The following is a 14500-nucleotide window of genomic DNA, read 5'->3' as shown; positions in this document are numbered from 1 at the left end:
GTACAATTTGACAGGAATAAGGAAGTACATAAACGGTGTCTCGTGTTTATTATTTACTTAAAAATAGTTGTTGTGTAGTTTGTAACTAATGTAGTCGAATAGAAAAGTTTCGCGGTAAATTGAACAGAAGATGTGTTTAGCAGCGATTTCCTCGCTTGTCGCTTTTGTTGTGTTTAGTGCGTTGTGTGTCGGGGGATACAAAGTAAAGTCTATTGATGATGAAGCCATACGCGTTAATCTGGATCTGTCCCATGTGTCCCGTGTGGTGAATGAAAGGTTTCTGTCGGTGGCTATAGATGCGAGTTTAATAGCCGAGGAGAAGTTTATGAATCTACTGAAGTAAGTAAAACGATGCCTACATTATAAGTAATGATCAATATGAATATGTTCGCATAACAGAAATCACGCGCTGTTTTTTTTACAGTTCACCAAAGTTAAGGACACTTGCCAAAGCCTTGATTCCAGCCTTCCTGCGATTTGGAGGAACCAAACAAGATTTTATTAAATTCAAACCACAAGGGAAATATTTGCACGCCAGAGATAACAGTAATAACTCTCTTCCTTATAAAGGTAACACTTGTTTTACTTCGCATGCTTCAGTACATGACAAGTGGTAAGCCACATCCGTCAATATACTTGCTTATAATGCAGTCTGTCATCTGACTTTACAGCATAGACTGTTTTCTACTACAATGCTCACTGTCTCTGTGGATCTCAATCTTTTTAACTTTAAGTCCCCGCCCCCTCCCCATTGTCCTGTCCACAATAATATTTAAAGCCCCCCTCACTTCTACCCAATAAAATATTTTAGAGGTTACCATCACTAGAAACTAAACTACCGTTCAAACATTTAGAAACACTTATTCTTTATTTATATCTTTCCACCTTTTATAATAATACTAACTAATATGGATTGCACGCTTGTAACTACAGGAGTTATGTTGTGACTAAATGAATCAAAACTTATATTTCAGCATCTTTAGTTTAGTCACACCATGCCTAGAATTTGCTAAATTTATCAAGCAACACCTTGAGGTCTCACCATGCAATATTTTAAGCCGTAGTGAAAGAGCTCATAAGTATTATAGGATCTTATTTTTATGCTTTTTTTTCATTTTCTGGTCCAAGACAAAATAATGGTCCAATTTTATTTTATAAAATGTTTCTTTTCCAATTAAATTGATATTAATTCATTCATATCTAAAAACAGTTATTTTTTCTACAAAAGTATTTTTTTTTTTTTTTAAACTCACTTTTTTTAAGATCAAAAGAAAAATTTCAGCCTAGTTTCTAAACTTTTGAACAATAATGTGTATTTCTTATACAAATAACCAAACACTAAGAAATATTTAGATTTTTAGTTATTTTTATTATTTATTTATCTTTTATATTTTGCTTGTTTTGTACAGTTAAAATTGAAAATGTCTTATTATAAGGAACTACGCATACAGCCTATAACTGTACAAACAATATAAGCTTTTGCATTTCATCAGGCGAATCTTGTGATTTTCTGCAGATCTGTGTGAGAAACTTGAGTTACCTCCATTGCTGGAAAATAAATTAAAGCAAGAATGGGTCCTTCAATCAAAGATTTTACTTCAAGAGGAAGCTAGGGGGAAATTCCAAAAAGCGAAATTCTCTGGTGAGTTCATTTCCCTTAAGGGGAACTAATAGGTAGTTTATTTGGTGTGGGTGTGTACAACAAAGCAATTTTATCAGAAACATACCCTTATGACCATATGCTCCAAAATTATTATGTTAAAAGTCTTTCTTTTTTGCAGAATATGCCATTGACCTGCTCTACACCTTTGCCAACTGCTCTGGTTTGGACCTCATCTTTGGTTTAAATGCTTTGCTTCGAACATCAGAAAACACATGGGACAGCACAAATGCAGAATTGTTGTTGAAGTACTGTGGATCAAGGCAGTATGTTATGTCCTGGGAGCTGGGAAATGGTAGGATGCTGATCCTCTGAGATGTTTGAACTGTCTAAGTAATATTTTATATTAATTAATATAATATTTTCATTCATTCATGTTTGATGATGTCGCCCACTTGAGACAATGGCACGGCATAATAAATGTCTTGTTTTAGAACCCAATAGCTATGAGAAGAAAGCTGGGATCAGAGTGGATGGGTACCAGCTTGGTAAAGACTTTGTCCATTTGCAACAGATCCTTCAGAAATCCTCACTGTACAACTCAACAGGACTGTATGGACCTGATGTTAGTCAACCACGCGAACACCGCAAAGATTTGTTAACTGGGTATGAGATTAATGTATGCTTCAGTACATTTTGTGTTGCCGTCTTGCCTAAATCATGACTGAATAAAACATAACTGATCCATTGGCATATTAATAACAGAACATTGGTCAAACTAAAACATAGGGAGTGAGTTTCAGCTTACTTGGATGATCATTATTTTTTTATAGGTTTTTGGAAGCTGGAGCAGAGGCCATTACTGCATGCACCTGGCACCAGTAAGTTATAATTCCCATCCATAATGTGCAGCTGTTCTGTTCTTGAGATCTCCTGCATGTATTTTAATTTCAGTTGGGAAATTATCTGTAATATTCAGCATCATCAATCAATAAGTTAATCCTCCATGAGGTAGAAGTAGACCAATAAGCATAAATCGTGACGCCCTTCTGTGATATTTGCTTTGCATTTTACTAACAGCTATTACGTGAATGGTCGAGACACAACTTTGGAGGATTTCCTTGATCCTGTAGTGCTTGATAGCCTGGCAACAAAAATTAATGAGGTCTTTAAGGTAGAGTCATTCTGCATAATGTATTTAAGGAAGAACTGTCTCAAGACATTTAAAGGGATATGGGATATTCAGATTAACTTCATAACATGATGAGTAACTTTAGCAAATGTTGTACAAACATTCAACTGTGAACATTTCTGATAACTAAACTGAGGTCAACCGATAAACTCTATTTAGACGGTTGAGTCAGTTTCTCCAGGGAAGAAGGTCTGGCTGGGAGAGACCAGTTCTGCTTATGGTGGTGGTGCCGTTGGCCTCTCTGACACATTTGCAGCTGGTTTCATGTGAGTCCAAATTATAACAGCAATGAGGATTTTTAACTCGCACAAGTTTGACATTTTTGGTGGATAAGTTCCCATTCATTCTAATTAGATCAAATTGTTCAGCGTCAGTTTTTCTTTTTAAGGTGGCTGGACAAACTGGGGCTTGGTGCCAAGCTAGGTCTGGACGTCATTATCAGACAGGTTTTGATTGGCTCTGGCACGTACCATTTGGTTGATGATAACCTTGATCCGCTACCGGTTTGTGTTTTTGTGTTAAAACATTTCTCTTGTAATCATGCATTAGTTTAGGAATGCAGACCAATCTATCATGATGCTGTCTGACATTGTATTCTTTTTCCTTTACTTTGTGGTAGGATTACTGGCTGTCATTGCTATACAAAAAACTTGTTGGTCCAGAGGTCTTAAACGCAAAAGTTCTTGCAAATGTAAGGACAAAGAAACAAATCCGGGTATACCTTCACTGCACTAACAGAAAAAGGTACTTGTTTTGTCTGGTTAAATTTTTTGGAGAATTAAGCATTTCTGAGTTTGAAATATATTGGTATTTTTTATTTCCAGTACGCATTACAAACAGGGTGCTGTGACCTTATTTGCTTTAAACCTGAATAAAGGTCAAGTGACCGTTACCCTGCCCACCCAAATGGCCAATAGCACCATTGAAGCCTTTGTTCTACAAGCACCTGAGCCTGGTAAAAAGAACCTTGATTCCAGGTAGTGTGGCATTGCCTTACAACATATTTAACGGTTTAAATCCAAAATGCATGAGCCATCTTGAAACTAAACCAGTCTTGTCTTTACAGTGATTTAAACCAGCATTGAGACTGAATCACTTGTGCTGTTCTTTCTGTAGGTCTGTTAAACTGAATGGAGAAGTGCTAAAGATGGCTGATGACCATACACTTCCCGCTATAAAGGGATTTGTGCTACCTCCTGGAGAACCCATCAGGCTGCCTGGGTTCTCACTTGCGTTCTATGTTATAACTGAAGCACAAGCTTCAGTATGTAGATGAGCTCTCTTGTGAAGGCTGCTTTCACTGAATCAGGAATTAAATATTTTGTGGCAATATGCTGTATGAAGAAACTAAATGGATTTTTATAATAGAACATAGAAATCAGAAATGTTATTTGTGATATTTATTTCCACTAACATACCAGCTTAATTTAATGTCTTACACATTTTTTATCAAAGAGATGGAAACTACTTGACTAATTTTGACAACAATTTAGTTTTTAAATTTTAAATAAAAACAGATTTTAAGAAATTACTCGCTTGTTTTGTTATTGGAATCTGCATAAACATTCACATTTCAATGTAAGTGTTTCCAATACTGGTTTATGGTTTATTACATTGCGTTAAGATTATCTAAAAGTGTATGTACTACTATAGTTAAATAATATCATTTACATGATTATACTGTAGTGTTTAATGCTATTTAAACAGTATTTACAGGGATAAAGTTTACCCAAAAATAGCAATGCACTTTTTATCCATCAGTTTTTTAAGGGAAGAATTGTATTTACTCGTCTTAATGTACAAAGCAAATTCCCTCTGGATCAAACAGCTTAAAGGCTTCAGTATGGTGTCTTTGGGGTCTGTGTGAAGAAAACAGAAGTTAAAGCAACACCAAACAGTTTTTTTTACCTTAAAATAACGTTTCCAAAAAAGTTTCAGTGGTTCATCCACTCAAAACAGGGTGAATGGCACTTTCACATTCGCTTTGCAGCCCTCTATCGGCCAAAACCGCACTAAAGAAGTTTCCAACCGTCGGGTAGTGGTCCTGTAGTTCGAGTGAAAACTACAAAAACTTGCTTTACGGCAGACCTACAATCCAATCAGAGCCAGCTATGCTGCAGTATTTACGACAGTGGTAATGAACAATTACGCTTCTAACCTGTAGGGGGAGCAAAGAGCCATAAGTCTTTAGTGTTGCTTTAACTGCACTTTTTCTTTAAAAGAATAAACAACACTGAATATAAGTTATCAACGTGGTGAACAAAGATGGTGAACTTTACTGAAGTCCACACCATGTAGTTTAACTCTAAATAGGTTATAAAACAGTGAAATCTATTGGGCCACCTGACTCCTTCAAACATACAGCTTAACTTTAACCAGTGGCGGCTGGTGACTAATTTTTTCGAGGGTGCATGATGCGAAGTTCGTCACAACATGTATGTAGCCCGTCATGTGTGTGGTTCGTCATTTCAAAATATGTGTTTGCGTGTCGAGTCATCCTATGTGCATCATGTGTCTTGTCAAAATAAGTGCCTGCTGCAGACGCGTCTAAGAGACGCTTGTTTGCCAGATACTCTCGTAATTTCATGCATAATCAGAGTTTACTGTTAAGGGAGTGTCTTGCGTGTATTTTGTGAACGTGAGCGTCTCTTTTGTCATAAACGGTTTTGACGCATGTGCAGCAGCAGCAGGCACTTATTTTGACAAAACACGTGATGTCTCGTGTGTGTGATGGCTATGCATAGCAGCAAGTAATTCATCAATATATCTGTTAGAGAGGAACTACTGTAGTAAGCAATGCATAATTGTCTTTTAGATACTGCTTGTCAATGAATCCATCTCTGTTTTGATCAATAAGTGTGAAATGCCTATTTGAAAAAAGCGTTAGTATTTAATTTGCATATATTTGCTGCTACAACAGGCTTTCTCAAAATCAGTCGGTGTCTACAAAGTTTAATGGTAACTTTTTTGAACTCCTTTATTTGTTTAAACATAAAGAACATTGGAAGAAAACCTCGGTGGACAGTTAACACTACCACCTTCTTGGTCTTCCTTTGGCCTGGAAGTGTAAGCATGTTATTGCAGAAATCAATAGCTTGAGGTTCCAGTGATACATTATATACCTTTTCACTTTCTTTAATTCACTGCTAATGGTTTAAATGAAGTAGATCCAAATTTTAGAAATATCCACAATTTTTTTTTTTATGTTTATCAAAACCTGAAAGTGGATTGAATAACCTACTTTATTTCTTTGTGTTGCTGCGATCCGAATATGTCAGACTAATGCGGTTCAGAGCTTAAATGGGGCAGATGTCAGTATGAGGGAGGAAGCTCGAACAGTATTTCTCCACTGAGAACAGATCTGATTTAACAGGACCTTCTGTTAGGCTTGACTTCTCCATTAATGGGCAAGCTTCTTGGCAAGACCACGGCTCTACTGACGCTGGTAACAACTATATCTTGAAAAACTATTCTATCTTCTTTTCACTAAAAATCAGGATATAATGTATATATTTGACCAAACAACCAAGCATTTTGGGTTAAAACAACTCTGTATAGGTTAAATTATAACCCAACAGCAGCTTAAGTTCGTCCTTTTTGACCCAACGTTAGATTGAAAATAACCCAACATTTTATTTTTTACAGTAACCATAGAGAAGGGTTTGTATTTAAAAATGTGATTTTGTACTTTTAAATTTGTTATTTTTTCATAACAAAAATGTAGTGAGAACAAAGTGTTAAATATGACATTCATTTCATTTTTTCACAATACTGAGTATTTTAACATTTAAAGCAGTTGAAGAGTGGGAGCATGCCAGGACCACAGTTTAAAATAAACTACCAGGACAATAATTGTCCTCCAGAGGGAAGCTATTTTACAAACTAATGACAACAATTTAAATCACTGTCAGTTTGCTGAAAGGATTTTTCAAGGGCTTTTGAGTGACTTGATATACCAGACTAAAATCCGCCAGGGGGCGATGTTTACCTCTCGAAGGCACAATCGGCAAAAAATGTTGGGGTCTTTTTAAAGGCATCCATATGTATTGGATTTTGTGGACCTCGAAATACTCTAAAATCAATAAGTTTAATTTATCTACTAAACATATAAACAGTAGCTTAATCTTAAATACACTACTTGTAGAAAATAAATTGATGAGAACATAAATACCAATATAATGGGTATTAGTCTATTTATTCACTTTAATTTTCATGCAATTATATAAGTAGGAACGCATGCTTTTATTTTTGTGTCTGAAACTAAATTTCATTATTATAGATATAGGGGCGGTTTCCCGGACAGGGATTAGCCTAATCCAGGACTAGGCCTTAGTTTAATTAGGAAATATAACTAGTTTTAACAAACATGCCTTACTAAAAACATTACTTGTATGCATTTTGAGGCAGAACAAAGGGCCCTGATGTATTTTTAAGATATGTCAGTGCAAGTTGTTTTCAGTTTGGACAGCTCTTAAAAATGTTTTAGTCTAGGATCTAATCCCTGTCCGGGAAACCGCCCCATAATGTCTTATACATTACTTTTTTAAACGAATGCACGTTCTGCACTTTAAAAATCTGTTCCATCATCTCGCGATATTTACAAGCTCTGCACCGGCGCCCCGTTGTGTCAGCGCACTCAGGCATGGCTGAAGGGATCGTTGTTTGCAGTTGCCCGTGATAATACGCAGCTTGTGTGCGAGTAGGAAAGCAGACTCCAGCAGCCTTTACCACACATCTTGTTTGTCTCCCGAGGGTAATCTCAGGGCCAATGAACACAAGAGCACACTCGACAGTCTCACGTAGCGCCGTTCAACTTCATTAGAGCCGCCTAGATACAGTACGTGAGAGGTAAATTTAGTTCAACAGCAGATTGTTACCGTGCCTCATTGTTTAACACCTCTGTAGTAATTAGCAACTGAACTCTTGATGTCTCTGTAGACATTTCCAAACAGCAGCAGAGCAGCTCTGAATTGATATTCTTTAAAGGGACACTCCACTTTTTTTGAAAATATGCTAATTTTCCAGCTCCCCTAGAGTTAAACAATTTATATTTATTGTTTTGGAATCCATTCAGCTAATCTCCGGGTCTGGAGGTACCACTTTTAGCATAGCTTAGCATAATCAATTGAATCTGATTAGACCAGTAGCATTGCCCTAAAAATAACCAAAGAGTTTCGATATTTTTCCTATTTTAAAACTCTTCTATGGTTGCATTGTGTGCTAGGACTGACGGAGAATTTAAGGTTGTGATTTCTTTGGGCACATATGGCTGGGAACTGTACTCTCTTTCTGGCGTGGTGGTCGGGGACTTTGCTGCCGTGCCATGGCAATGATGTTATGCAGCGCCTGAAAGTAGTCCCCTTAGTATCTTTCAATGGCAGGGGACTATTTTGGGCACTGCGTAATATCATTGCGCTTCCTGCAGCCATGGTACAGCAGCAAAGTCCTTGATTATTACGCCAGAATGAGAGTATAGTTCCTAGCCATATCTGCTTAAAAAATCGCAACTTTTTTATTTTTCCGTTGTTTTAGTACACAATGTAACTATAGAAGAGTCAAGTTTTGAATAGGAAAAATATCGAAACTCTCTGGTTTTTTTTTAGCGTGATGCTAATGGTCTAATCAGATTCAATGGATTATGCTAAGCTATGCTAAAAGTGGTAGTGCCAGACCCGGGGATCGGCTGAATGGATTCCAAAACGGTAAAGATCAACGGTTTGGCTTTATGGGAGCTGGAAAGAGAGTTTTTTTTTTAAAAGTGAAGTGTCCCTTTAAACATTCTGATCAGGGTTTGTTGGATGTAACGTTAGTAAGGGATAATGTACGCTTCGCGTCGTGGTCCTGATCACTTTTTAGAGAATCATGCAGAATATATCACTGCTTATTTTGCGATTACAGATGTACATTTTCCAACTATTAAACGGCTACATGCCACCTAAGTAATTAGTTAAACATGAAATATGAATTTGATTTTAAATGAGTTATATTTTATTAGTCACACATTATGTTGTCATGGTGAGAGAAGACAGAGGAGTGACATATAAAAGTACTACCAGTTGACTCGCAGTACACGATGAGCGGTGTGTTATCACTTTAGTGATTGTTATCAGGATATTACAGATGATCTCGGACTGTCGCCACTGACCAATCAGAATCAAGTATTCCAGAGAGCCTTGCAAGAACTCAGGTAAATCAGCTTCATGTTGTTGTATAATACTACTTAAAAAAGAAAAAAGTGTCATACTCACTCACATTGAGAGAATAAAAGTAAATAAGACATTATATTTGTCTGAATTTGGCTGAATTTTGATGAGTCTGTTTTTTGCATGTATTTGCATACACTAAATGAAATTAAGACTAACCATTCTTCCTTATATAACAAAAATATAACAAAATGTCACTGAATGTAAACTGTGGCCCCCACTGAGAACCACTTGTAATGCTCGAGTAAATGTTCATTCAACGATGTAGGGCGGAGAAAACTCACTTGCACCTCCCACATGTGGTTCTGTAATCGCTGCCTGTCTCCTCTAACTTGAGAAAACTCGAAGGGAAGTTTGGGAAGGCTGCTAAAAACGTCACCAGCAACTTGTATTTTAAATGTAATCGATAAAGCAAATAATCGATTTAAAATGATCGACACCAATCGGGCAAGGCGTCTGAATGTGAACCGCTGACACTGGGAATGAATTTGACCATTTGACACGACACTGCGAAATGGACAAGACCTACACGTTTATACTGGGAATCGTCACAGGTAAGATTCACCATTACTGGCTTATTTTGAGGTAAATCGGTATCCGCTGGCATTGTTCAGTTGTTTTAATGGTGTCATTTGTAGAGCTTATAGTTATGTCTTGAAAAGGAGGTGCAGCTCACCTGTCAACGCGTTTTCTTCTGACATTGTGTGTGACTACATGCGGCGCCTCGTACATGACATCACAGTACCGCGAGAGTTATTCCTCAGCTGATCTTTTCGAATCGCTCTCGCGGTATTTACATGTCATGTTTCCGCGCAGCGAAACATGAAGTTGAACACACCTATTGTATAGTGCTGTATATTGTCTAAAGTTTCCCGTTTGCCAGCTTTTCATTCTTTCAATAGCTCTTTATTTACATGGTGTTTATAACATCTAAAGCATGTGGGTGTTTACTTTAGTTGAGTGTCTGACTTTTGAACAGTGTCTATTTAAAGTTCTGAAAGTCAGTTTAACCTTTTAGGTGACCTTCTTTTGGTTAATCATGAAGGTAGGGATTTTAAAGAGTAACTACAATGAAAAGCCTGACTGCTTCTATCCATCTCCTGAATAACCTTTTCCCCAAATAGCAATCTACTGTATGACCAGTGTTGTATATTTGTTTCGGAGACCTTCATCGTTCCACCTGTGATTTGTTTGCTCTCTGCCCTCAGCTTTTGCCCTATGCAAATACTCACGTGCTGAATGGAATACCACACGGGTATCAGGGAACATCACTGTGTCTTGCAATCACCATGACAACAGCAGCAACTGCACAGGTACACAGTTTTCAAACCATTCATTGCTTGCCCCAGTTTTCACTAAATTAACTCAAGACTGACATTTCATGCTACACTTGTGCAGGAGACACAACAAATTGTGAACAACTGACTTTGGGTCTTTTCTCAGTTTTGGTGATGACATGACAATGTTTGTCTCTACTGTGTTTTAAAAACTGAATCCAGCAAGCTTGCCCACCTACTAAAGAGATACACAAGATATTGAATTAAGTAGTTTTTCCCCATGGGTTGTAAAAGTTTCATTTGTGTTATTTGACCACCACAAAATTAATTCAGTCAATGGCATTATTATCATTATTTTTTGGTTGTTCAATGTATCGTCAATGGAAATGTAATTATTGGATCATCTTATCTTTATAGCCCCACGTTTGTGGTTTTTCACTCACAAGCTCAAGTTTAGCTGTGTAACAGTGTCGTCATCTCTTGCTGAACTGAGGTCAGGTTACTGAATGAGTAGCCAGGAATGGTAATCAGACCTGTTTCCATTCATCTTTTAGTTTATTCAAAGTCGAAGCTCAGATTTCAAGAGGGCGGTCTTTATAGCCTACTATTGTTTTCAATTCAGTCCTGTGAACTGAGTTTGGCCCTTACTGGTTGTTTTTATTATGGAAAAAAAGATATTGTAAAAGACTAAATAGACAATAGCAAAGTAATATGTGTTGTTGTTGTTTCGCCATGGTTACATTTGTTTTGCTAGGCTGTATATATTGCATGGCCGCTTCGGTAATGTTTATGATTTGGTATGTTGTCAACATCATAAACTTAGAGGCAATAATAATGTCACTTTTATTCTGGACAGATGTTAAAGATGACCACAGCTGGAGTGGCCACTTTTCCGAGTGTCCTACGGATTACATGCATTACTGTATTAATGGTGATTGCCGTTTTGTAAAAGAGCAAAACACTCCTTCGTGCAGGTGAGACTTTGATCAATAGTGGACCTGCCCATCAGAGCTCAGGAAAATGTGTTTTAAGCAATGTTGTGACATTTGTTTCATTTGCATTTTTAAACAGATGTAAAAGTGGATTTATCGGCACTAGGTGTGAATATCATGAAATCGATCCTCATATAGGGGAAAAAGAGAAAATAGTCATTGCATGTGCAGTCGCAGGACTGGTGATTCTGATTCTGTTCATTGTCTTCATATGCATCTGTACAAAGTAAGTGATATACAACACTATCATTTGATATTATCAAATGTACTGCACATCCATAGACATATTAAAGCTCAAGGCCTTCATTTGTCTTGTTTTGTTTTGTTTCGCAGTAAACGATATAACCCCTGTAGGAAAAAGAAGAGAAAAAATAAAACAGCAGATGAAATTGAAAAGCTCAGCTCTTTAAGCTCAAATGAAGCTGCTGCTGCTGCTGCAGACACACGTGACACAAATGTTGTATGAAGTGAGTATTAAACATTTGTTTGTCAGTAAATTCCTCCATTGCCTTTATCAGTATACACAAAAAAATACAGCATCAACTAAATTATGCAAGTTAAAGGTGCAGTGTGTAATTTTTAGAAGGATCTCTTGACAGGAAATGCAAAACAATATACAAAACTACATCAGAGGTGTATAAAGACCTTTCATAATGAACCATTATGTGTTTATTACCTTAGAACGAGACATTTTTATCTACATACACCGAGGGCCCCCTTACGTGGAAGTCGCCATTTTGTGCCGCCATTTTTCTACTGAAGCCCTTAACGGACACATTTTTTTACTAAGTTGTCTCCGACGATGACATGTTTGTCCGGTGGCGGCCACCGTAGCTTCTCTATGTGTTTCAAAAGCGAGGGGTGAGCAGTGGACTAAGCTGTTGGTTGCAATTCGCAACCTCACCGCTAGATGCCGCTAAAATGTACACACTGCACCTTTAATTCAACCTACTTTTCAAAGTTTTGACTAAGTTGACATAACTTAGAAAAACAAGTTGAAATTGTTTGACTTAATTAAAGTAACATAGAAATATAGATTTGATATAATTTTTACAGTGCATGTGGTGCATAGAGACAGAGCGCAGTTATGCTAATTTGAAAACCACGGCCAACGGGGGTTTTCAAATGACTTTGTGTTGCGGGAGGCCGCCTCCTTGTCATTTCTGGCTTATAGCAATAAACAGAATGATGCCTGGGGGGTGCTGTGTGGCGGTGTGTACAGCTAGCAAGCCAAAAAACCCAGAAATAAGTTTTTATAAGCTGTGGAGCCCGTAAAACCCAGCCTTTAAGGAGAAAAAAGTGGATCGCCGACTACATTTCCCTCTAGGGCGCGCAGTTCTACTAATAGTAGTTCTATGAAAAGTTGCCTGTTTTCCACTTTTGTGTCTTTAAACGCTCGTGTTTTTTTGGGATCGAAAAACTTGTTTCTGGGTTTTTGGCTTGTTGGCTGTACACCCTGTCACACAGCAGCTTTTGGGCATTGTTCTGTTTTTGTTAATAGCCAGAAATGACAGGAGGGCGGCCTCTCGCAATACAAAGTCAATGGAGACGGATGGATTGTCTCTCCCACGGTGGGCGTGGTTTTCAGGTTATGACCTGGTGCGCTCTGTCTCTATCAGGGCCTATTATTGTTAAATTATCTACACCCTTGCGATGGAAAACCAGTTGTTTTTTATTAAACAAACTTTCCATCTCTTTCGTTGTCAAATTTCTTTAAACATTAGCTTGATTTCACTTGCTCTGAACTTTGTATAATAAATGACCAAGTTTTGAACATAATGTATATGAGTGTGATTTATTTCAGTCAATCATTGAAGAGCACCTGCCAGGGTTGGTGATTTTCTTGACTGTAGTGTGAAAATAAGCTCTGGAAAGGATGAAAGCAGTGCTTTACAGTAATCCAGCCTTTGCCGTTCTGTGTGCTGCCGTGTACCCCATTCATCACACCACAGTTGCCTTGCTGGTTAAACAACAAAGCATTTCAGAGGAAAAGATGGAGAGAAACTGAATTGGACTTGGAATGTGTGTGATGAGTAGGATGGTTTATAATTCAAATATATGAACAGCTGTTCCTATATGTTCACTATTCACAATGTAACAAAGCCCAGCACTATCAATGCTGGTTTAGACACTGGGCTAGTTATATTGATGTTGCTTATGAGTGAAAATGTAATCAAATATAAAACAGTCATATTTACAATATTTTTTGGAAAAGTTCTCTCAACATTGGTTGAAAGGCAGTTACCTACTGTAAACTGATGATTGTTTGATACGTGTTTATGACATGCTAAAAGATTTAATTTGTAATTCTAAGGAAAATGTCTTAAAATCCCTGAACCAATATTTGCTTTATTTATTATTGAAACATGTACACAGAACCTGTTTCATTTTGTTTACTAAAGGAGTTTTTTCAAGCTGATATTTTTAATTGTTTAAAACGTTACCAATGTTGTAAAAAAGTGTATTTGTTGTGCTGTTTGCTTTGTTCAGAGAGAAGTATTAACCAATAAAAATTAAAAGTTTTTGTAATTTCATACAGTACGTTGTTCATAATTATTTGTTTAAAGTCGCCATGAAAATAAAATAAAAAACTAATTTGGTTTGTAATATTGTTCATTCATTTCTAAAAATTCATGTGCCCTCATAATCTTTAACCAAAAACGCAAATCTCTTCCCATCCTCAAAACGATCTCTCTTTACTTTCGGTCATATGGTATGTGGGCGGGGTCCAGGAGAAGATCGCTGTGGCCCTGTCCCAAATGGCACACTCCGGATTTGTGGTCCTTCTCAGAGTCCACACTTTGATGACATCACGTAGTCCATACTTTAGGGACCCTTGATGCGCGTCCACGTGGGTGCACCGGAGTCGTATTTTGGGACAGACTCGAGCATCACACCGGAAATAGGTAGAGAAGTTAACCGTCAGTGTGAACTTCACCCTTCCGTCGTCTGATTGGTCTGATTGCCCTTTCGCAAGGACTTCTAGGTTGGTAAAGTGCGCGAAGCCTGCTGCAAAAATGACAGATGGGACACCCTACAGACTCGTAGACTAAGCGAGAACGCGCAATTTAAGGCCACGAGATCGAAAGTCCACATGAAGTGCGCCATTTGGGACAGGGCCAGTGATTACCAATTAGCAACACGACCCAACCTCAATTGATCCAGTCAGATCTCGACTGACAAATTGAAATCCAGCACTGCCTTATTTCATTTCAGAAGGTGGTTTTACTCTGATA

The 14500-nt window shown here is 37.6% G+C and overlaps 2 protein-coding genes across 2 annotated transcripts; both read left to right on the top strand.

Annotated features, from left to right (window-relative positions):
- hpse (heparanase) lies at positions 1-4295 on the top strand. Its single transcript, XM_055179385.2, has 12 exons — positions 1-339; positions 425-570; positions 1517-1642; positions 1782-1955; positions 2095-2266; positions 2434-2481; positions 2681-2774; positions 2952-3058; positions 3181-3295; positions 3412-3536; positions 3617-3769; positions 3909-4295. The coding sequence occupies exons 1-12, from the start codon at positions 131-133 to the stop codon at positions 4066-4068; spliced, it is 1629 nt and encodes a 542-aa protein (XP_055035360.2). The 5' UTR covers positions 1-130; the 3' UTR covers positions 4069-4295.
- A 4987-nt stretch (positions 4296-9282) lies between these two features.
- btc (betacellulin, epidermal growth factor family member) lies at positions 9283-13802 on the top strand. Its single transcript, XM_055180929.2, has 6 exons — positions 9283-9549; positions 10204-10308; positions 11129-11246; positions 11344-11490; positions 11598-11731; positions 13069-13802. Exons 1-5 carry the CDS (start codon positions 9510-9512, stop codon positions 11728-11730), a joined length of 543 nt encoding a protein of 180 aa, XP_055036904.2. The 5' UTR covers positions 9283-9509; the 3' UTR covers position 11731; positions 13069-13802.
- The last annotated feature ends 698 nt before the right edge of the window (positions 13803-14500 follow it).

The sequence above is a fragment of the Misgurnus anguillicaudatus genome, chromosome 9 (genome assembly GCF_027580225.2).
Source record: "Misgurnus anguillicaudatus chromosome 9, ASM2758022v2, whole genome shotgun sequence".
In the NCBI taxonomy this organism is placed as follows: Eukaryota; Metazoa; Chordata; class Actinopteri; order Cypriniformes; family Cobitidae; genus Misgurnus; species Misgurnus anguillicaudatus.
The sequence above is the reverse complement of the archived record's forward strand: the minus strand, read 5'-3'. Positions and strand labels throughout refer to the sequence as shown.